Genomic DNA, 24,086 nt, shown 5'->3' with positions numbered 1-24,086 from the left:
ATCACTTTAATTAAAAATTTCTATTACTCCGCCTTTGACTTGATTATTTTTTTATCACGATAAAAGTAAAGGCAACTCAAGATATCTTTTGCGCCCACCGTTTGAGTGTTTTCTGTATCCGCTACTGGTATGTTCCAGCTATCCTAAGTGTAGATTTACGTCCATGGGAGACTGAGATACGCGCTTTCTTATTAAAGGATTGAAGTGTCTTATAAAAATCATATTACAAGAAAATATAATTTTTTATTTTAAAAAATCACGTTTTTATTGCAAAAGAAGGAAATAACACCCTATGGCCCCTTATTATATTGAAAATTTCCAATATGTTAGATGAGAAAGGGAAAATAAGTTTTAGAAGAACATTTCATGCATCAAAAAGGAAAAACGTGGTGCGCCTGTAGAATTATATAGGCTTTCGCCGCCCCGCGTTTTTCGTAGTTGAGATATGAAATGTTCTTTTAAAGCATGTTGTAACTTTCTCATCAAACATATTTGAAATTTTATTTAAAAAGGTGTTTAGTGTGGCGCCGAGGGCTTGGATAGAGCCTTTGATTGAAATAAATTAGCTATAACGATGTGTGTGATTACATTTCTCATTTGTCAGCAATGCTTCAATAATACTGCTAACTTTAATACGAATAAGAGTGTTCTACATGTTCCATGCAACCAGCAACGGTGCACACATGTAAATTTTTTGTTTGCTTCGAATAGCTTTCGGATGCCAATATTTCCCACCGTGAAATAAATACCTTTTTCACAGCTAAAGCATGAACCGATCGCTCATCAAATCGATAAAATATTTTAAAAAGTATAAAGCAAAGGAAGATTTGTAACGAAAATATAAGAATCCAATGAATTTAATACTCGTCAGAGAATGAATATAAGAAGTCGACCATAACCTGGAGTAACTTTCAATCTTGGTGAAAAACTCAGTAGTTAGAATTTGGTATTCATTAGAACAGCGAAAAAAACTACAGTTAAACCGCTCTGATTATTCACATATTGTGACGGATGCTTTGGATGGTGGAGAAGATTTGTAACGAAAATATAAGAATCCAATGAATTTAATACGCGACAGGGAATGAATATAAGAAGTCGACCATAAGCTGGAGTAACTTTCAATCTCGGTGAAAAACTCGGTAGTAAGAATTTGGTATTCATCAGAACAGCGAAAGAAACTACAGTTAAACCGCTCTGATTATTCACATATTGTGACGGATGCTTGGGATGGTGGAGAAAAATTTGAAATTCGTAGAGCGTACACTTTTTCTCGCGTCTCGACGTTTGAATGATTTCAAATGTTCACAGCGGATGTTGACGACTCTCAGGTCTTCTTGGCTCCTTCCTCGTCTACAGAATGTCAGACGTCTCCTGGCGACCTTGGCTTTGATCGCTCTCGACTCCTTTAGACCCCTTTTCCCCACCCGGTCAGGCCCTTTCCAATTCAAGGGGACCCTCAAAGAAGTCGGATATTTTTTTAGTTTGTTGCCTCTAGAATGATGCTTTTTGCCTCCCCAGTCTGAATAAATACTTCCACGGGAGCGAAAATGTGTTTCCTGATCGTTATGACTGGTGTAGCTATATTCCTTCACTTTTTGCTTCGTTTAGTCAGCCTCAAAGGTTAAAATAAGCTGATAAGGAGAAAAGTCTACACCTGTTGTCGTTAATTAACCGTTTTAATGTGACCTGTCATATGCCAGTCTCATTTCATATCTGTTCCTCTGGTAGCAAATACTTATATAAGTATAAATAAGTTTTATAAGTATAACCATAAATAATTAATAAGTACTCTTAATAAGTATGTATAGCAAATAAGTAGTTCACAATCTACTATGAAAACTAGCATTCTAAAAAATATTTCAATATATTTTTGCTTAAAAATGTCCTCATCGCTATAACTTAAGGTTATATATTTAATAAAATTTATTTTTAGCAGTATTAATTGCACATTCTGATTGCTCGCGTAGTTGCATGATTGATGGGAGCAACAACGTCTTGGCTACCTTCCACTGAAAGTTAACTTAACCAAGTCAATTTCCTACGCATGCATACTCCTAGATGTAGGTTCTTATAAATTGTTTCTTTATTTCCATATTTAAGTGACCTGCTTACAGCGGGAAACTTAATTATGGAAATAAAGAAACAATTTATAAGAACCTACATTTGGAGTATGCTCCTATACGGAAGTGAGGCATGGACACTGACCGCAGCGGAGAAAGCAAGGATAGAGGCCTTCGAAATGTGGTGCTACAGAAGAATGATGAAGATCAAATTGATCGACCGAGTTAGTAACGAGGAAGTCCTAAGAAATGGATTGAAGAGAAGCCTCATGAAAACCTTAATAAGAAGACGGAATAACCTTATAGGCCACATCTTGAGACATGATGGCCTGATGAAGACAATCGTCGAAGGACAAGTGGAAGGCAAGAATGGAAAAGGAAGACCTCAGACAAAATATATGGAACAAGTAAAGAGAGATGTGAAAGAGAAGAAATATGTAGGTGTGAAAAGATTAGCTGACAGGAGAACTGAGTGGAGAGCTGCGTCAAACCAATCCTAGGATTGTTGACCAGTGATGATGATGATTGTGTCATTTACAAGGATATAATTCATTACAAGTTTTTGAGAGCGTTTATCACATCTATACAATATCACGAGGGGTTGGGGCTGATTAATGTCAAGAAATGTCTATCGAACACATTCCAATACCTTTGTTCCCATGAGCATGATGCTTAGAGTGTCTTAACCGGTTGGGTCAAATAATCCTCGTGTTGAAAATTTCTTTAAAAGTTAAAAGAAAAGAAAGTCTTTATTACTTCCAGTATTATGACGATGTTCCAAAAAGTTCAGCCAGCGACGATTGAGTCATAATGGATGTATACATTCAAATTCCATACAGATAATGAGTCAATTTGACTATGTCACCAATCTAAGGTACAAATAGGGTCATTTTAAAAAGTCCATGGATGATGTGGGGTGGAGTTATCTTTGCTGTAATTCGCTGCATCTTTTTACAGATTTTCGCAATAATGCGCTGTCATTGCGATTGCGATTAGCCGAAATAGGCACGAGCGTGTTGCATCTTATTAAATTGCAATGGTGCTGCGCTTTATTAGCTTATTGCGGTTCAGAGTTTATTATCAAAACTTTGAAATTACTCACAATAATTTCCATTGAAAAGTTTTCTCGTGACGCCATTACCTATTTATCTTGTATCTTATCTTATCTTGTAAGTTATATATCGTAACACTTAATTTTGAGTTGTTTTGAGTTGGATGTTGGTGTGACGATTGATGGGTAAAAGGACAATGAAGCGGGCAATAATGAGCAGCAGAGGTGGAAGGGAGCAATTGTTGTTGACGGCGCGGGAGGGAGAGTAGGGGGAGTTGGATTGTAGTAGTTGTGGCGTGCGGGTGTGTTTTTGCTCCCGAGTTTGTTTATACAGTGTTATAAAAATATTTGTGAAGTTTGAAGTGGAAAAATAAAAAAAACGTTACAGTATCTTATATCCCTTTGCGTTGCCATCTAGCATAGTGGCATGTGCAGTGGCCAGGAATGCCAAAGGTCCATGGTTCGATTTCCGGTAACGGGAATTTTTCCCCCAGCAATTATTGTGAACTGTGCTGACGTTAAATATATTTTTATATATTACTGAATTTATTTTTACTCTGTGCATATGCCATTCCGGTTTCATTAATAATGTGAATGGTGCATAAAAAGGAATGACCTGATTTTGAACAGCAATAATTACGATTCATGGGACGTGCCGGCAAGGAAACGCACGGAGGTTGAATGGTCGTAGTCGAGTGTTTTGGAAAATTTCTGTTAGTAGAAAGTCAACTCGTATTCTCAGCCTGCAGTCAGTCAGAAACAAAATGGTTTTCTCTCAACAGAAGGAATTTTCTGTACTGGAGTTTGCATGGTGAGTCATTTATTTTGGCCCATCGTGCTATTCGATGTCACATTCTCTTGTGGAGATATGTGAAAGAAATTATGTTCTCATCCCTACTTTACCTTGTAGCATACTATGACTGACGTTTATGATGTGTTAAGCTCTCGTGTAGATGTAATTCGTGCTGATACTGGCGAATACTAGTTTGGTTTGAAATAATATTGATTAATCTTTGGACATCTTACTATCCATTTAATGTTTATAGATTATTTTTATGAATAAAAATGGATTTTAAAATCAGGCCATACTTTTTTAAACACCCTGTAGTTTACCTTCTTGTTGATAATCCTATATTGAGCAATTTCTCTCCTACCATTTCAAGCTGTTGTTTCTCGGAGATTCTACGAACCGTGGCATGATGCACTACATACTGGAGCGACTAAACGGCTCCTTGGGAACTTGTGACAAGACTCACTACATGAGGGTTTACAGCAACTTGAACAAGGGCCGCACCACGTTCGTCTTCGCCTACTACCCACAGTTCTGGCTCCCGTCCACAGAGCGGCCAGACTTTGAGAAGACGTTGGATCAGCTTTTATTGAAGTAAGTGAGTGACTCGGTTCCTGACGAAATATGAAGAGATATCTGTATCAATCGGCCAGAAAACGGATTGAGGTGGTCTCTTTAGTAAGTGAACGCTACAATGAGGATAGATACACAGGGTTTTCGGGAATGATGATTAATAAAATAATTATTTTTTTCCCTTATCTTGACCTCGTTTAATTCATGTTAAAATAGTTCTCGGAGTGTAGGTCAATGTATGTTATTCAAAAAAGTTTTAGCGAACGTTTCTCTTTATTTTAAACTATCATCAGGGCTATGAAAGAAAGCATAGGAACAATATGAAATACAAAGATATACAATATTTTTACATAGATAAATGTTACGATACAATAATATAATTAAAAAAAATATACATACACATAAGAATAGAATACACAAAAAAATTTGACATACCTTAGCATTGCACATATTTATTGATATTATGTTACTAAGCTATTACCACACATAGTTACCATTAATTTTGATTCATTAAATAAAAATAAATTTGACTGAGGTTTTCAATGTCAATTTTTTTTATCAATGAGACATTTCAAAGAAATGGTTTACATGTCAAAAACAAATAACAGTTGTAATAAAAAAAACAGACATTGAAAACCTCAGTAAAATTTATTTTTATTTAATGAATCAAAATTAATGGTAACTAGGTGTGGTAATAGCTTAGTAACATAACATCAATAAATATGTGTAAAGCTAAGGTATGTCAAATTTTTTTGTGTATTCTGTTCTTACTTATATGTATATTTAAAAAAATTATATTATTGTAAAAACACTATCGTAACATTTATTTATATAAAAATATTGTATATCTTTGTATTTTATATTGTTCTTATGTTTTCTTTAATGGCCCCGATGATAGTTTTTAATAAACAGAAACCTTGGCAAAAACTTTTTTGCATAACATACATTGACCTACACTCCAAGAACTATTTTAACATTAATAAAATAAGCAACATATAAATTTTTTACATCAAGCTTTAATTACACGATCATTTTTACAGGCCGTTTGTAATAACATCTTCCTATCATTATAATTTTTATAGCACATTTTTACAAATAAAAATGGATTTTAAAATCAGGCCATACTTTATAATTACCCTGTAGTTTACCTTCTTGTTGATATTCCCATATTGAGCAATTTCTCTGCTACCATTTCAAACTGTTGTTTCTCAGAGATTCTACGAACCAAGACGTTGGATTAGCTTTTATTGAAGTAAGTGACTCGGTTCCTGAAGATATATTTGTATCAATCGGCCAGAAAACGGGTTGAGGTGGTCTCTTTAGTAAGTGAACACTACAATGAGGATAGATACACAGGGTTTTTGGGAATGATGATTAATAAAATTAGCAACGTATAATTTTTTTACATTAAGCCTTAAATGCACGATCAGTTTTTCCGTCCCTCAGCCATAGATTTTCAGGGACGAAAAGACAGATCACTCAACCCATCAGTTTCTGAATGATACTGTATTTCCACCGTCCCTTTTTCTATCGCTTATTCCGTCCCTATCCGTATTTAAAACTGTCATTCAATCACACAGTGGTGCAGCGAGGGGGGGGGGTTTGGGGGATAAACCCCCCCCAGAGCTCAGAAATTTTTAAAAGTTTAATCCATTTTACTTTATTGGATTAATATTACTAACAGAATAGTTTAAACATTAATAACATATCCCTCCGAAAGCCGTAAAACTCACCATTTTGAACCATTTTTCTTGAAATTTTTCTAAAGGAGGGCCCCCGCACCTCCCGCTTACCCTGGCGGGTATCCTACACCCCCAGACACCCCAGTATTAGTTGTGCCTATAACCCCCCTGCAATCAAAAGGCAATCGTGACGTGACAAACGCGTTAGCGGCCGTGCGTTCTGATTGGCCGAAGGACAGTTCCAGCGACATTTTCAGCGAAGGAAAAGGGGACGCGCCGAGGGATAGAAAAAGCGATGGCATTTCCCATCCCATTTTCCGTTTCCATACTGTTCTCCTATTTGAAATCTAGGGCTTAAGTTAGGTTAAGTCTCCTCAACTTATTGAAGCTATCATCTTAAACTTGTGATGTTATCAAAACTTTCTACATAAATATTAGGGTTGGTCGTATCGGATACCTCGGAACCAACTATCCGCGGATATTGCCCTTCATCGGATACATCGGATCCAAAGTCGCGGAAGACATCGGATCTGGATCCGAAGTTACGAAGCAGAATTTCAGCCGTGGATAATAAAAAAAGGCAAAATACGACTGGCACATGGTGTGATTCTTCCCAAGAGATTGGACAATCATCGGGGGAATCTCAGCGTCGTAGGATAATAACTACATCAAAATTAACTTTGTCGCAGATTTCAGAAAACCACCCTCGGCCGTCCATCAGGCCGTGCCCCTGTTGTTTTTTTTCCGAAATCACACGGACCATAAATCATTGTCTTCATTAGGGGGGGGGGGTCCAAAACTAGGAGGGGGGATTTTTAAACGACAGGGTACAAAGTAGAGGGTTTCAAATTAATTTTAACACCCTTCATAATCGAAAAAACATCTTTTTTCAAAGAAATCTATTGTAAATTCATGATTATTCAATATTTTTTTCCTTTTATTCAGGAAAGTACTTGAATGATTACTTCGTTTAATAGCAGATGCATGAAAATGCATTTGGATCTGAAAAAATCCTGGATCCGTCCATCTCTAATAAATATGTATATATGTATGTGTGTGTTCATTATGATTTGTGTTAAAACTTACATTTTTATGTTATTATAATAGAATATTTTACTTTTTGTCTAAATATTTACTACTTGTTAGCCCGGCAATAATCTCTATAATGCTGTATTTTTTTCATAATGTTATTCATTGAGAGTAGAAAATTTGTTGTATTTTCTATTTTTTTCCTCTAATACGTTTTACCTGGAGCATAATTAAAATATTCATTCATTCATTCCCTTCAGCGATCGCGAAAAATGATTGCGTGAAACGGTCATTTTTCCGCTATCGTTGTAGGGATCGCTGGAGCTATCCCTCGAAACGGATGGGAAAAAAGGAATCGCGTGATTCATGCTTCAGAGTAACATGACTATTAGGATAAAGTTTAAACATTTCAAATTCACTGAAAATATCGTGGCCTGGAATATACATGTTGGGGGCAGGGCATGTAGGGTTAATTGTGCATTTATATATTTGAGCTCTTTACAACGCACTTTAGATGCTTTGTAGCACGGGCGCAGCAAAGAATTAAGGCTAGGGGGGTTTAGGCGCAAGTAATTCTGGGAGGTGCGGGGGTATGTAATACCCGCTAGGGTAAGTGGGAGAACCCTCCCCAGAAAATTTTTGAGGTAAATGGTCTAAAATAGCGTGTCTAAAGACTTTCTGAGGGATATTTTATTAATCCTTACACTATTTTATAAGTAATATTAATCCAATTAAGTAAAATCGATTAAATTTCTGTGATCTCCGGGGGGAGGGGGGGTTATCCCCCAAATCCCCTTCCTCGCTTCGCCACTGCTCTGTAGAGCGTAGAGTTTCTAGATGACAAGATATCAATTCCAAAACGATATTCCAAAGTATTTTATCCTAGTAATGCGGGGCACTGGTAGTGATGGAAATATGTCGGTCGAAATCGATCATTCGAGCGATCGATTTTTAATCGAAATTAAAAGCTCAACTTTCCAACAAAGATCGAAATTTGAAGTGAAAGATCGATTAATCGAAAAAATAAACGGTTCTGTTTGGAAAAAATACAATTTGTGCGAAAGCATATCTATTGCTCTTTGAAAAAGACTAAAACTACACATTTGAGTTGTAGGAAAGAAATCCCAAAAATCTATTCAAAATGCACGATTGAATTATCAGGAAGATATGAAGTGATACTACTTTGCACTTTTCCGGATAAAACCTTATTTCACCTGAGTAAACATGCTTTACTTCACTACAGCTTCATCAAGACTAACAAGTGAGTGAGTGTTAGTGAGTTTAGTGAGTGTGCTAATTTGTATGAGACTATTTATTCTGGCATGGTTAACTATTTAGTTAGTTTTGATAATGCTACAGCGCATTGAAACATGTTGACTCAGGTGAAATTAAGTTTAATGTGGAAAAGCGCCAAGTAGTATCACTTCATATCTTGTAATTGATCTCCTCAAAGTATTCACTTCATCCATTCAAAGAACCATTAATAACAATTTACAAATGCACGTACATTAAAGTTTTGGAACCACCGCTTGGAACCATTCGGCTCCGCTAAGATTTTTAAGAAAGATGAACTGATCGAGATGATTTCTTGATGATCGAGGAGCGTGCGTGTCCACTTTTACCGGATTAAGAAAACTTTTTTTCACTCGGGACTGATGACGTTATTATAGGCCGGTAGTGACGCGGCTGAGATAAAATGATATGGTCAAGATCGATGCTGAAAAATAGAGTTTGAATCGACAACTCGATGACCATGGCTCAATCTAGATTTCCTTGATCTTTGCATATTAAAACTCGATTTTCGATTTCAATCGAACACGCTTGTAGCCCAGTCTGGGGTGAGGTCCACTTTCACCTATCGGTGCAGAAAGACTTAATCCGCGAACTGAATAAAATACAAAGGAAGGCTGCGCGGTTCGTCAAAAACCGCTACGGGCGCACAGACAGCGTTACCTCAATGTTGAGCGAATTAGGTTGGAAGCCGCTGGAGACTCGGAGGCTGCGCGCGATGCTAAGATTGCTTGAACAATTGAGAATTGACATCTTTAAGAGCGACACAGAGAGCATAATATTATTAGAGCCACACTATATTTCCAGGTCCGATAGAAGCGATACATTAAGAAAGATGTTTTGCCAAACGGATGGATACGCGAATTCGTTTTTCCCCCGAACCATAAAGGACTTTAATAAACGCTAGTCCCTACCTCATTAGATCACTTCATTTTTTTAGCTGTAAACGGCTGGTGTCCTAACACCCGCTGCCACTCGCCTTTTAGGCGGCGTTATTATGTAGATGTATCCATATTAACCTGCGGGTTGAATCGCCGAGTGACTCTCACTCACCCCTCCTCCTTTGTTTCCTCAACCCCTGTTTTGGTTTTGGATATATAGGGCTCGACTTTGAATCGGAGATAGCAATCGAAAGTAAACGAAGGTAAAAGCCAGTAAAATTTCAGCTGTTTCGTTCCCGTGAGCGAAATGTAGAAACGAAACGAAAAAGAATTACACTCAGGGAACTAAACTCAGGGTCGAAACAAAATCAGTGTCAAAACTACTTCGGGTCGAAACTAAACTAAAACTCTAGAGCGGAAGAAAATAATTGCGGAGCTAAAAACAACGCAGTTGGATGTATAATCTACAAAAACTAAAATGGATTCAGAAAAAAAACTCAAAATGCTACTCCACCCCATCCTTCCGTTAGACGGATTAGTTTTCGTCCTCACGGGGCACATTAACCCTCTGTCGCCTCCATAGCGACTTCCTCTACTGCATGCTGGGCAAATGACTGCCGAAAATGCCCAAGCTATTTATTAGCTATTATATTTATAATTTTCACATCAAAATAAAAAGAATATTTTCTGCAGTAATTGTTGTATTTTGTTTTTAATCTCAAATATGATAAAACCTGTTGGACCCTTGTGCCCCCCCAGAAAAAAATCCTGGATCCGCCCCTGAAAATCTCTATAAGTGAGACTCACCGCCATCACCCTGATAATGCAACTGTGATTGAAAACGAAACACAGATTATGTTTCGCAACGGAGGGACCACGTGCTTCACTTTCGAATACTTTAGTTTCCACCCACACACCGAGTACTAAGTTTGTTGATTGAAATAGATGTTCGGCCTACCGCCATTAGGGCCATGGGGCACTCGTATTTTTACCACAAACAGGAGACCGGTGAACACAAACTGGCCAATCGATTTTTAAGCCCAATGTTTTAGCCTCTATACATTGTGTCATGAAATGGGTCAAAATATTCCCTCTTATCCCCCTCCACTCGGCTTCTGGGATCGAAACTTAACTATGAGCAGCGTACTTTCTATTAATTTAGTTTTATTATCGGGGGAAAAGTTTCGTCCCGGGTAGAAACTTGGCGATTTTAATTTCATGCGGAACGAAGCTGAACCTAGGCCTCTTTTCGTTTTGAACCTAGGCCCTATTTTCGTTTCCCTCCGGGTCGAAGCGAAACTTTTTCGTTTCGTTTCTGTTGCCATCCCTGCTTTGAACACCCTCATCCTGTGTGTCATAAAATTGACGCAACAGTCGCCGAAAATAGGCGTAAGCAATGAACAGTTTGTGGAACCTTACGGAGTGTTTTCTATGAGAAATCTAATGGTGAATAAAATTCAATTTTATAATTTTTAATTAATATTTGACGATACGTCGTCTTCCGATAAACTACCATTTTTTTAAGTATGTTGAGAACAGTCTGGTCCATAGAATGACCATAGGCTTCCCCGTCGTACCGAATCATGGAAGGTTATTCGGGAATTCCACCGGGTGAGGTTCTCCAACGCCATCTCGGCCGACGTTTCGATGTACGAGTTATCCATCATAAGGCCATGATGACGATGGAAAACTCGCCCATCGAAACGTCGGCCGAGATGGAGTTGGAGAACCTCACCCGGTGGAATTCCCGAGTAACCTTCCACGAGTCTAGTGCATAGTTGTATATGCAAGGAGAGGAGTGAAGAGAAGAATTTACCAATGCACGATACCAGGCGCGCAGCTAAGAATTAAGCCTGGGGGGTGGGGGGTATAGGGGCAACTAATACTTAGGTGTGTGGGGGTATTGCATACCCGCCAGGGAAAGCGGGATTTGCGGGGGCCCTCCTTCAGAAATTTTTTTAAGATTAATGGTTCAAAATGGCGACTTGTACGGCTCTCTGAGGGATATTTGATTAATCCTAGAACTATTCTATAAGTAATCCTAATCCAATTAAGTAAAATGTATTAAACTGATATATATATTTCTCTGGGCTCTGGGGGGGTTTTATCCCCCAAAACCCCCCTCGCTTCGCCACTGCACGATACTGAGTTTAGTTCACTCGAAAGTGATTCAGTGCATCGAAACCAGTCTTCTCACTAAAGATGTAATAATTACGTTCAGCCAAGAGAATAATGGGCACTGAATAGAAGTGATCGTTTTGGCAGGTGTCACTGTCAATTATTGCCTACATAATATATGCACTTTTTTATTGCTAATATGGACTATATTTTTTGTAGGTCACAACCGGTGCAGAATAACAGTGACACCGTCATCATTGTGGGTGGGGTTCATTGGTTGTCAATCCAGCACCTCCAAGCCCTCACCCGAACTCTACAAAGGTCAGTCTCGTTGAAACCACCTTCAATTCTTGAAATATTTGTTCCCCATTCCATCACCCAGCGAGGTATCAAGATAGTGAAGTATTTTATTCTGAGGCTAATGGTTTTCTGTAACTATTATATACCTTAAAGAGCAGGGTTGAGAGTTGAAAGAGAAGAAGCTGAATTTCTAAGTCAAGGGGCGCTTACCAGTGACGTAGCCAGGGGAAGGTCCGGGGGGTCCGGACCCCCCCTCCCGAAATATAAAAACAATAATTTTCCTTCGTAAAAGAAAACAAAATATTGAAAATCATGAATTTAAAAAATATTTCTTCAACAAATGAAGTTTTTTCGATTATGAAAAGTGTTAAAATTAGTTTAAAACCCATTACTTAGTACCCTGTTTTTCAAAAATTTCCCCCCCTGGTTTTGGAACCCCACCGAACGGAATTCCTGGCTATCCCACTGACGCTAACCAAATATAAAAGCATCGTAAAATGATACGGCATTGCCGCATGACATTTAAGGTGGTTTCTCTCTGCTGTTTTACCTGGTCATCTTGGGGTTGTGCAATGACGATGTTTTGGCACCCTTTATGATGGTCAAATAAAGCTCCTGATACGCTCCAGTGAATACTACAGAGATGGTTCCGTATGAGGCCAAATGGAGCGAATGTGAAATAATTCGATCATTTCTTAATGGATCCGCTGATACGGTAAAACATTTCAGAGAATTTTATCGTACTCGCTCATTTACACTTGGTAAATTTTAAGGGCCATGGATAATGAGATCATAAAAAGTTGTGAATTGACCAATATCGTGAGCAGGTGTGAATTTTGTAATGAAGAATTATGCTAATTTTGTAATAAACATTTGAATGTAAATACGAAGGGCTCAAATTTTCAGAAAAGTATTAATTTATAATTATCTTCCACATCCATTATTCTATTTGCCCCTAATTTATGCTCACAATGCAGTTACAATTGGAAAAGTAAGTTGTGTTGACAAAATAATTATTGTTAATTAAAATTCAGTTAGACTACCTATAATAGTATTGAGGTATTAGTAATTAATATCATTTGCTCAGAATTCCTGGAAATTGCTGTCTTTAAAAGGGTTGGTAACATTAGCGAGAATAGATGTCAAAGAGTTGTGGATCTTAAAATAATGAGAGCTCTCTGCAATCAGTCATGTATTTCGATTGGTCCCCGTTGATCGTCTACGTCAGTTGCATAATTCTGGCAAAGTAATTTACGTTTAAGACATTGATCACATAATGAGTAGGTATTATTTTTAGCTCCGATATCGCATAGTATTTTTCTGCGTAAAGGAAATAACATATCAGTTCGTATTTCATGGCCTATTTCATGACGTGGGTTATGCGTTACACTCTTGAAAGCTTTCTACAATATCATTATCAGCGCTCATTTTCGATTCAATGAATACAGTTTCGCAGAATTTGTGGAATTATATAAGAGCTTATTCAAAAAACATCTCTCTTTTTTTTAGCAACAAGTTTAATACGCGTGTATTATGAACGATTGGATAAGGTTAGTCAGAGTTTTTTTTTCAAATTCGGGTTTAATAACCATTCAAGGATAATCGTGGGGATATGCTATATTAATAACTGTATTAGTATTCAGATACGGTATTTTCCTCTGCATCTTAATTTATTTCGAATATTTTTCTTCTTTTATTAATAGGGAAGGGTTACAAGGTGCCGTCATTGTTGTGAAGACACTTGGCTCAGGATTTCACACTCAAGTAGAAGGCGTGCACTATCTGCCGAAGGTAAGTCCTTAAATTTACTTGCACTGTTTTAAGCATTTTTATGCTACCCTTTGTATGTTTGCGTCAGTTTGAATTTAAAAGGGCCACATAGAGCTCAACTTTTGGTTGAGATATGATGCTGGATAATGACTCTGGTTGAAAAGCTTCTGCAGAGAACAGTTGAATAGAATTATTTTCACATTTCTATAAGTTCAAGCCTGTGAAGTCGAATGGAAGAACGTGATGACGCCGGGCAATGAAGTTTTTCTTCATGAATATTGGGATTGCTCACCAGGTAAAGTTAAAAGAATGACTTTTTTGGAGTAGCTTAATCAAAGACGGAAATGTATTTTCCCCAGCAAAGATTTTCGTGAGAGTTTAACGAAAGTAATGCAGGAGGATAGTTATTAATCAGCAGTATGCTCCCTTGTTACAAATATTTTTACATTTACCTCGAATTATGCGTTTTTTCTCGCCACCTTCTGAGCAGGGTCAGTGTATACATTCATGTATAAGTATTTTTAGGTCAGTGCCTACGTATCACCGTGGCTCACACTACCAGCAATTACATGAAATAAGCACTGAGAACCATGGAATGAAGTTCTAAGCACCAAATCATTTGAAATAAATAATAGAAGTCAGTGCCCGAAAGTGTAACTCAAATAACACTGAAAAATCAGAACAAGGTTATTTAAGTTCAACAGGAGGAATTTTTACGCTAATGAGAGAAAAAATAGGGTGGTTACCTTCATCTAAGAAAATGAATGGCATTGATTGCGATTCGTTACCCACCATTAGTGTATTCATAATATACAAATTATTTGGTCTCAGAAATCCCAGTTTAGACGAATGTTAATGGTCAACTTCAACCGCATTTGAAAAAGGACAGATTGGCGCCCATGCGATGCCACTCCACGTGACGTCACAGGGACCTAGTTTCTATACGAGTAGGTAGGAGTTTTACATTGTCTTAGATTACCAATGCATGCATGAGGCACAGAGCTCAGGGAAACATCTCTTAATAATCACCTATTAAAACTGCCTATGGTCGGAAAGTTTCCTACGCTTGATAAGGTATTAATAATCCACAATTACGCCACGCGCTACCTGCCAGCAGCGTACTCTGCTACCTGCCAGGAGCCTGCATCGTTGCGGCGCTCATAGCCTCGCACCAAGGTGACCTCACACGGCGCCATCCGGAATCAGAATGACGTCACACGGGATTTTCCCAGCATTCATACTTAGCCGTCGCGTTAAAATTTTCACTTTTCATTTAATCGCGTAAAATAGATATCGTCCTTTAAAAATCTAAAAGCGTGAAATACGTACGCCAGTGGTAATAATCTTTCGATTTAGGCAATAAAAAATAATAGGAAACCACCCTCTTATGGACGAAAGAAATTTTTGCGTAACGGTTGGTAGCTTGCATTGTTTAAATATACCGTCTCTAAACTCTGGGCGAAATGCATATAACCTCAGCAGATAGTTAATTTTTACAGTAGGGAGATTAAAATGCTTCAATAATGGTTATAGGTTTGGATGAGATAAATGAAAAGTGGATAAGGAATATCAGATGATCCTTTACTGCATGCCTGTGATGATGCACAGATATGCATGCATTTGGTACTTGAACATCTGTATCCGAAAGGAACGGCGAGGCACTAAGATTTCATTTCTATTTACAGGCTCAACAAGAGAAGCTTCTTCTCCATTCGATGGAGTTGGCTGAATTTGCGAAACAGCACAGCATGGAGGTTGTTGATACATTCAACATCACTATTGCTCGGTACAAGGACTTCTTGCAAGGGAAATGTGCCTGCCACTTTCATAAGGTAAACATGTACTTGCGGAGTTACCTTACCTTGGTCGTGAAGTCTATTTCATACATCTCCAATTGAGTCCTGGTTATGTACATGGCGTTACAATAGCAATTTATTGACACAAAAGTCAGTTAGTAATGATCCTTTTTCACCATTATATGATCAATTTCCCTTCGGGTAATGAATAGAAAACAATACGAGTGAAATTTCTGGAGCAGGATAAAATTTGTTCTATTCTATCAGAGGCTTCCATGTGAAGGATAATATAACCGTTTAACGACATTGTACTTACTAACGATATTTGGGAAAAAATAACCCTGAACCTATGTATTCCTCGGGGGATCTAAAAAAACTGTTGTCTTTTTAAATACTTAATTTTTTGTGCATCATAAATTTTAGCCACCTTCGTAGATTTCTCAATAGGGAAGTGCACTAATTTTTTTTTATTGCTGAATTTGAAAGTTTAGCCTAAAAAAGAAACATTAGTATAGTCACTTTTATTTTCTGCATCTGGGGTATGCACTTTAAAACGTTTTGAAAGTCGGAAAATTTCATGTTGCGCTGAAACACAGTGCCTCCATCTTGATTGAGATGTGACGTCACAAGGCAGTAGTCACCAGTGGAGTATCGCTGAATTCCGTCGCCTTCTTTAGCGCGGCGAGAGTTTCCGGGAATCGGTGGAGTTTGCTTCCTAAAAATGTCGTCTAGTACCGAAAACATGAATTCAAAATAGAATTATAAATGATTTTTTGTTCCATATTTCATCTCGACGTCGAAACAAAAGCCTGGAGAAGATATTCATTCCCGTGCCTTAAGCACAAGCTATACGGAATAAATGGTTCAAGGCTGCTCCTGACTCTTACCTATCGATGATATTCTGTTTTGAAGATCATTTGAAGGTATTGTAAGATCAAATTGATATTTATATTATAATAATTTACTGAATAGGTACCTCAGTCACATCAGAAAGTGTGTTGAGTCAAAATATAGCATCTTCCGCGTAGACATACGTAATTTATAAACTGAAAGTAGTTTGGTTAAAGAATTATGGCCCGACTGTTTTTTTACACGACCGGGCAAAATGCGTACTTTGCCCATGATATGTGCATATATGATAACAAACGATTTTTGTTAAAGTTAATCTTTATTTGTTGAAATTAGTACATTTATAGGTGATACAGATATAAAGGTACACGGCAGGTCGCGCGGCGTAATTTGTACTCCACTGGTGACGGGTTCATCTTGCTGATCCAAAAAATTAGCTACAATACCTCGAACTTTGAAAACTCGCAATATAGGCAGTCAAAGTACATTGTAAGAATACACGAGACCATTATAGCCCAGAATGTACGTACAATGTCGAAATCCTTGGTTTTCAAAGATTGACGTGTTTTATACGCCAGCGCGCCCGGTCTAGAGTTATCAACTTTTATTTCATCCTATTTGTTAGTTGAAATTATATTTCAGAATGGTTCTTTTAGCACTGCTACTGAGGTAAACTGGTAGGTACTGAGTACAAGGTACTGAGTACAAGGTACTGAGGTATGTACTGAGTAAGTAAACTCCCTTTGGAATAATGTGAATTACAAGTGTTCGAGATATATGGCATTTTATATTCGCTTTGTGTTCTTGTTAATTATGCCTGTACGCATATTGTTGCTTGCCGCGAGCCTTTAATGGTATGTGCTCTTGCAAGAGTGGTTTTCATTTTTAATGTGGAAGTTGGTCAGTACTATAAGCAAAGAAAAAATTAACATTTTAGCGCACACCAACCCTTGTAGTCATCGTATCTCTGCGTTTGTAATGACACTGCTAAAATACCTAAACGCCATAACGATGATAAAAAAATTGTCTCATGTCAATGATTGCTGCAATTATAATTAATGATAAACTTGATGCCGTATGATCACAATGAAGACAACAAAAAATAATACTATGACGCAGTCTTGAACCATGGACCTACGGGTGAGATCTATTCTTTGTGTCGTGCACGCTACCACTACCCCAACCTACCCATTGGGAAAATGTGGATATTTTGGATTTATATATATATCTTGTAAAAAGTAACGCATGAAAATTAATTAATTACAGCCTAACTAACGCCCTAATTGAAAAAGATGCAGCAAGATACGCGGTCTCCCGTTGTTAGCCTTAACGTCTCGCATTTCTATGGAGCGTTGAACCTGTCCTCCTTATTCAGTAACCATAAATACATCAAAGTTTGGTATACCATTTATAAATCGTTGGAATTTTCCTTCTCCCAACCAAGATAATATTTTCTTGAACCCATCCTGGAAAGCGAACCATTGCAACAACCAGCCAGCTCGGAAATAAGGCTAACATCCCATGATTCTAGTTGCGAAGGGCGAACGTTCCGGCCGGCGTGAATACATACGCAACGAATAAGTCTTGCAGCAAACGTCTGAAATAGGTTTATTAGTTTGACTCGGTTCTTACAAAAAAAGTTTTGGCATGATAAACGGCATTGTGTCAAAATATACCCAGCGAAAAATAAATGCCATGATGCATTTATTAAAGATTCAATGTGCTATTCGTACTACTCTTTCCAAACTTGAAGTTGACACGTAAATGAATATTAATATATTACGCAATGATGAAGTCGTTTACTCAAAAGAGAAGCAGCCACATATATATTCTGAAGATATTTTATGACAGCAAAAAACGGATACCCTCAAATTCTGAAATTTTTCTATGCAATAATAGTGGTAGAGTTAAACGGTGTAGAAGCTGCCTTCTGCTACTGCCTTGTGACGTCACGGCCAATATTCAACATGGACACCCGTTTTCGCGGCCTTTGAATTTTTCCATATTTCAGACGGTCATCTCGAATAAAGTATTCACTATTAGGATTTAAACTGCGGTTTTACGACATTATGTTATTCTGAACTCTAATTTAAAAAATGTGTTTGGTGCATTTGAAACACTAGTGCACTTCCCTATTGATACCAATACATTCGCACTCTCGCGTTTTCTGCACCTCGAAGCACCATACCATAGAGTAAGAATATGCTTCCTCTGTGACCATACGCACTCATAACATATTGAAAGAGTTATTCGATAAATATTTATTTATTCAAATTTAGGAAATATACGATCCGCCGATAATGTATACATAATGATTGTACGAGTTGCGTGATTGAAAAAACTACATCTTATTGAAAATTTGGAAAAAAATATTCAAAATTGTAATTTTTTCACCGGGGTCCTCGTAGTCCTCTTTATAACTGCTCCACGATTGTCATCTGAAGTTGTTTTCATTTACACTAAATGTGGCTGGAACGATTTCTTAATTAGTTGCAGACTTTTGTGAAACTTCGCACTCGAGTTTACTTTGCAATATACCAGGGTAAAAGTTAAAAAAAAACATTATTAGTTAGTTTTATATGTAATGAATGCAGTTTTCTTGTTCATTATAATGTAGCACGATATTTTATTGTATTGAAAGTGCGGATCTTCATCTAACGATCATACCAGGCGCAGCGTGGGGGGGTTTGGGGGATAAACCCCCCTCCCACAGCTCAGAGAAAATTTTAAATTAAATCTATTTTACTTTTTTGCTTACAGAATAGAGTGAGGATTAACAAAATATCCCTCAGAAGGCCGTAAAACCCAACATTCTGAACAATTTATCTTAATTTTTTTCTGGCGGAGGGCCCCCGTATACCCCGCTTGCCCTGGCGGGTATACTACACCCCAGACCCCCCAGTATTAGTTGCGCCTGAAACCCCCCCTAGCCTGGGCTGCGCCCCTGGAACATACAATAGTTAAAATACGATTACGAGGGATCCCAAGAAAAAAGCAAGGAGCATTACTTATTAAATGTATGGAAAATTGTTTTTGATCATTTTTGCTGACGTCATGGGCCTGTTATAAGTCAAATCATCTTTAATAATGACAAAAATCTTATATTAAAGTCTTTCGTGGCTTCCAATCCTCCGAGGTCAATGAATCTCAAATTTTACTTATATTGTCCTTGGGTGTACCTAGTATTTTTTGTACTTAGTTACTAATATGATCTGTAAGAGACCAGCGATTAATTACCGTTTCATTCACCTTAATACTGAATATTTTTCCTTGACCGGTGGGATGCTAAGTCATTCCATGCCAACCCGTGGTTCATTAGGGAATTGTTTCCCGCCTTACAGGTGGTGGAAGTGCCTGGACCGGAGGAAGGCTCGCCGGCCAAGCAGCAGACGCGCTACCGCGTGGAGGGGCCCATCAACGCCATCTACTCAGAAATCCTCCTCGGCCGCGTCTGCAAGGGCGCCAGGACCTGACCGCCTGCCACATTGGGTATCCCTTGTGATGATAACCGTTCTCGTTACCTTTATGACATCGCAGTTCAACCATTGGATGTTCAACTCATGAAAGGTGGAATCCGGCCAAATACGATAGATTTATACCGGAGGCTTTTGTAATATGAATGGATTGTAACTTTCCGTGATTTTTTTGTAATTTGTGTCTTTTTCACTTTTTTTCCCGAAGATTTTGTTAGTCTGCATTTCTCTTGAAAACTAATAGTGGTGGCCTGTTATCAGGTTATCCGGGGGCCAAACCAACGGAACAGAACTTACACCCATTCCTGAAATGGGAGAATTATAGAAAAACCCTCCCGGTTTGAATTCAAACTCGTGATGCTAGATTATCTCGTGAGGACTTCCGCCGTGACCTATGGAGTCTTCATTATGCTGTCGATATTTTAAGTCAATTGCATTTTGAATCCTCCAGTTCGGAGGCTAGATGAAAGATAGATATTCAAAATTGTATCGACCCTTCAGAAAACTTGAGTCCATGAAAAGATATATAACTCACGCAAGATATTAGGTTTTATCGGAGATATCTCAGGACCTAGAATTACCTGGGATCGTCGTCTTGTGAGCTCATTCACCGTGGATGGATCATAAAATGTCGAGATGTTGTGATTCTCATTAATGACGTGTCGCGACCCGTCGGTGCTTTTAAAACACACATAATAGGCTAAAGTAAAGCTAGGACGGTTTTATGTTCGCTATTATGGCAAGCACATAGTCACCACCGATTCTTTTGCGTTGATTTGCTTTGCCAGGGACACGTTACAGTGGCAGGTTTTCCTAAATATTCAATAATTGAAATAAACATTATGGAACATTTACACAGATTGCCTCGAGAAAAAATTCCCCTGGATCATGAACGGAACCAGGTACCCTTGCATTACCGGTTGATGGACCGCTATGGCCTCACATTTAGTACCATGGGCCTCGGTAAAATTGCTAGAGAATCTTGATAGCGTAGTGGTCTGGAAATTCAAAGGTCTGTGGTTCGATACTCGGTCCAGGGCCGTGGCAATCGTGTTTATATGTATATTTTTATCGTGGAAATTCATACATATTTCACTGCGCTACACCCGGCATGCTCCAAATATTACTCACTAAGAAACATGCTTAGTGATTTTACCCTTCATCTTGGAAAAATTTTTTAAATAAATTTTCATTTATTTCTTCCGCCTTTTATATTAAAATCTGAGTCTCGTTTTACATGCATATTTTTACCTTGGTGTTTCACTTTCCCTATCATTCATCAGTGATACTGCAACTGTCCAAAACATCACAGTAATTGCTTTCGTCCCATCAATGACGTATTTCTCTTCTGTTTTTCTTGCTTATATGCCCTGCTTATTTCAATTTTACCAATTTTTTATTTCTGGCAAGCTTCAGTTTATATTTTAATACATCAAACTAGAATTTTTAACTTCGTTTACCCACTTTCTAAGGCTGGAGAAAACTGCCTTCTTCTTACAAAAAATGACAAAATATTGCCTTCCCCGACTCTCGTAATGCTATAATATAGGAACCTGGGTCAATATAATAGTTTTTGAAATTCAACAATTAGGTTTTTTTATATATAATATTAGTAATTGAGAAATGGCGGTGAAAATTTCTTGGTAATTGAATTGGGGCAAAAAGCTCGTCTGCTCTTAACGTTCCGCTCAAGTTTTCCCGGTCAATAGCCGAAGGAATAGCTCACGGAATTCGGACTGGGTCGAGTTCTCAGTATATTCCACACACACTCTCCTACAGCTGTTTTGACTACCTCCCTATGGCTTGGTGATGGTTCTAAATACCATTAACAAGCACATGCAGAAGCGGTGCTTGTCACCGGGTCGGATAACTGCGACAACTTTAGCCTCAAAAATTTTTTAGTTTCAGTTAATTGCCCCTCGGAGTTCAGCCGATCTTTCATCAGCTATGCTTGCTAGTAATCTTCTTGTCATATACCCTTTAATAATTGACGGGATCTGTCGTGATTTTATGGAACCGACTCATCATGTAAATGCTTAGACTAACATTGATGTTCCACACAAAATGGAACTATTTAAACTATCCGTGTTTTTTTGGTAATATTAAGACCTGAAGATGATGCCTTCATTTGAAACACGTCGATTAAATGAAGTTTTCTTTGTGTGGATAAATGAAGTCAGTCTTGTCATCTCCACTCATAGTCTCTTTGCTCATTTACGTTAATAGATAATGTACACTCATAATTTTACACGCACATCCTCTATACGCTCATCCATCGAGGGAGGTTGTCCCAAATTCTACCAAAACCACTGTCGCCATGCTTAATATTTTCATTTGCGGAGCCAATTATGAAATAATTTGAGCTAGTATTTGAGTCGGATTGCGCAAACGCATGCATTGATTTAAACGTAGGCAATCATATTGATATGTTCTCAGTATACAAAGTATACCCTGGTCAACATTAGCCTGTTCCTCAAATTGTTTTATTTTTCGCCAGCATTAGTTAAATAAGACGTTGCAATGTTTACTCTAGGTACTCAGTGTACCTGTGTTCAGAGTACTCAGTAGTGTAATGTGTCATTGAACTAATATTCATATTTCCCATCAAATTGTGCCATATATCATGCAAGTTACCCCAGTATTGTCTGTATTTATGACGCAGGTACGGGCTGGCAAGGATTTTTTCCCCGTAGGTACATCTAGAAAATGTCAAATCGAGAGGCAAATTTCTTCATAAGCAATGCCACTCGAAAGAAAAACAAAATTTCCATAGGCTAGCGTGAGTAAAATGTCCTTTTAATATGTACATATGATGTCCTGAATGCCTATCACTTGATCTTCCTCGATAGATCAATTAAATATTGAAACAATTCTTGCAAAAGTTGGCTCCGCCCTTCTGTTTGATGCTTTTGTCCGAAAGATGATTTTTGGGGCCGGAATTCAACTTATTTTTGTAAGCCAACTATCGCAGTATTTAAGTTTATAATTTAGGTCCTAAATGTGACGTAACATATATATGATGTTTCAATTGTGGAGTTCCGTGGTTTCTCAGTGAAATTTCATATCGATACCATATCACCTTAATGTTCAGGATTTACTAGTCATCGTTTTTTGGATAGACATTTTTAATGAAGGATTTCTTGATCGCAGTGGGTTTAATATTAATGAAAATATTAAAGCCCTAATTATTATATTTCATAACGACACGAGAGGCTGTTATGTGGATGGAAGCGTTTTCATCAGTATCACATTGCCCTCATTGTAAAAATTAAAGATAGGTTTTGAAAGAAAAAGTTTAAGATGTGATATAGGAAGGAAATAAAGTTTAAACTACGTTAACAAAATCTGGAAATGAACTTAACCTCATGATGGTATTAGGTATTAGCGTTGAGCAATCATACGTTGCTCTCGCGGAATAGCGGAATAAGCTTGCCCGGTAGTAACAGCATCGTCATTCGATAAGTTGTTTGTAGCTATTTATCGTTTAAAGTCGCATGGAATGCCTGTTATCATCATCGTTTTGTAATACTGGGTATTCCTTCAATCTGAAGTGTACTTAAAATGATGGTCACCGGTCACAAAAGTGAGTTGTTTGCTCTTTAAGTACGGGGAACGTACTGTTTGACAATAATTACTATGTAAGAAAAGGAATCAGAGCCAAGATTTCAGACATATCGATTTCTATCCAAAGTAAAGATGAAATTTATAGTTTGTATGTTACATATATTTTGAAACTGTTAGCAGCTAGCCAAAGCCCATTGAGAGGCAGAGGAGAATATGTGTAACTGTTTACCATGTTGTTTAGCATTTGAGTGTAATATGTATGATATGCTTGTATGGATATACAACCGTTTTGTGTGCTATTTATGTAAATAAATGCTAACCCATAAAATAATGAAATGTGCATGTCGCGTAATGGCATTTTAAAAATAAATCTATGTGAGTATTGGACCAAGATGTGGCGTGTGCGATATCTATACGTATTTATGAAGTGAAGATGCACCTTTGTCATTCACATCTATATCATTTTTTTCACAAGAACATTATTGCAATTGTTACCCATTGTTATCAATTGTTATGAATATACCTCATTGTCGCTCAACCAGCATGAGTTGCTTCATTTCTGGATATTGAAGTGAATTTCCCTGATCTTCGATTTCGATGACAACTTTGAGTTAATATTTCATCAAGGTATACTGCACCAATATCATTCTTTCATGGAAAAATTCCCTGCGATTATAATATTGATCATATAGTCCAAATTACCAAATCCTTCTTTGAACCAGGTATTTTACACCTTCCGTTGCTCTGGGGTATATTTAGAAACTATTCCAACGGGCTTTCGCGTAATAATACGGGTTATAAGCAAATTATTTCCAGCTAATAATTATTATTTGATCGGAGTATGTAGTTAATTATAAATC

General features: G+C 37.6%; 1 protein-coding gene across 1 annotated transcript in view; it reads left to right on the top strand.

The window, feature by feature from the left end:
* The window catches only part of LOC124171186 (cadherin-like and PC-esterase domain-containing protein 1), a 280,152-nt gene extending 256,384 nt beyond the window's left edge, over positions 1-23,768 (top strand). The window contains exons 15-19 of the mRNA XM_046550325.1: positions 4,275-4,495; positions 11,694-11,795; positions 13,478-13,565; positions 15,230-15,376; positions 19,531-23,768. Coding sequence (XP_046406281.1) covers positions 4,275-4,495; positions 11,694-11,795; positions 13,478-13,565; positions 15,230-15,376; positions 19,531-19,662 — 690 coding nt within the window. The 3' untranslated portion in view covers positions 19,663-23,768. The remainder of the gene's footprint in view (positions 1-4,274; positions 4,496-11,693; positions 11,796-13,477; positions 13,566-15,229; positions 15,377-19,530) is intronic.
* The last annotated feature ends 318 nt before the right edge of the window (positions 23,769-24,086 follow it).

The sequence above is a fragment of the Ischnura elegans genome, chromosome X, assembly GCF_921293095.1.
Source record: "Ischnura elegans chromosome X, ioIscEleg1.1, whole genome shotgun sequence".
Lineage (NCBI taxonomy): Eukaryota > Metazoa > Arthropoda > Insecta > Odonata > Coenagrionidae > Ischnura > Ischnura elegans.
Note: the sequence above shows the minus strand (reverse complement) of the source record. Positions and strands in the feature narration are given on the sequence as shown.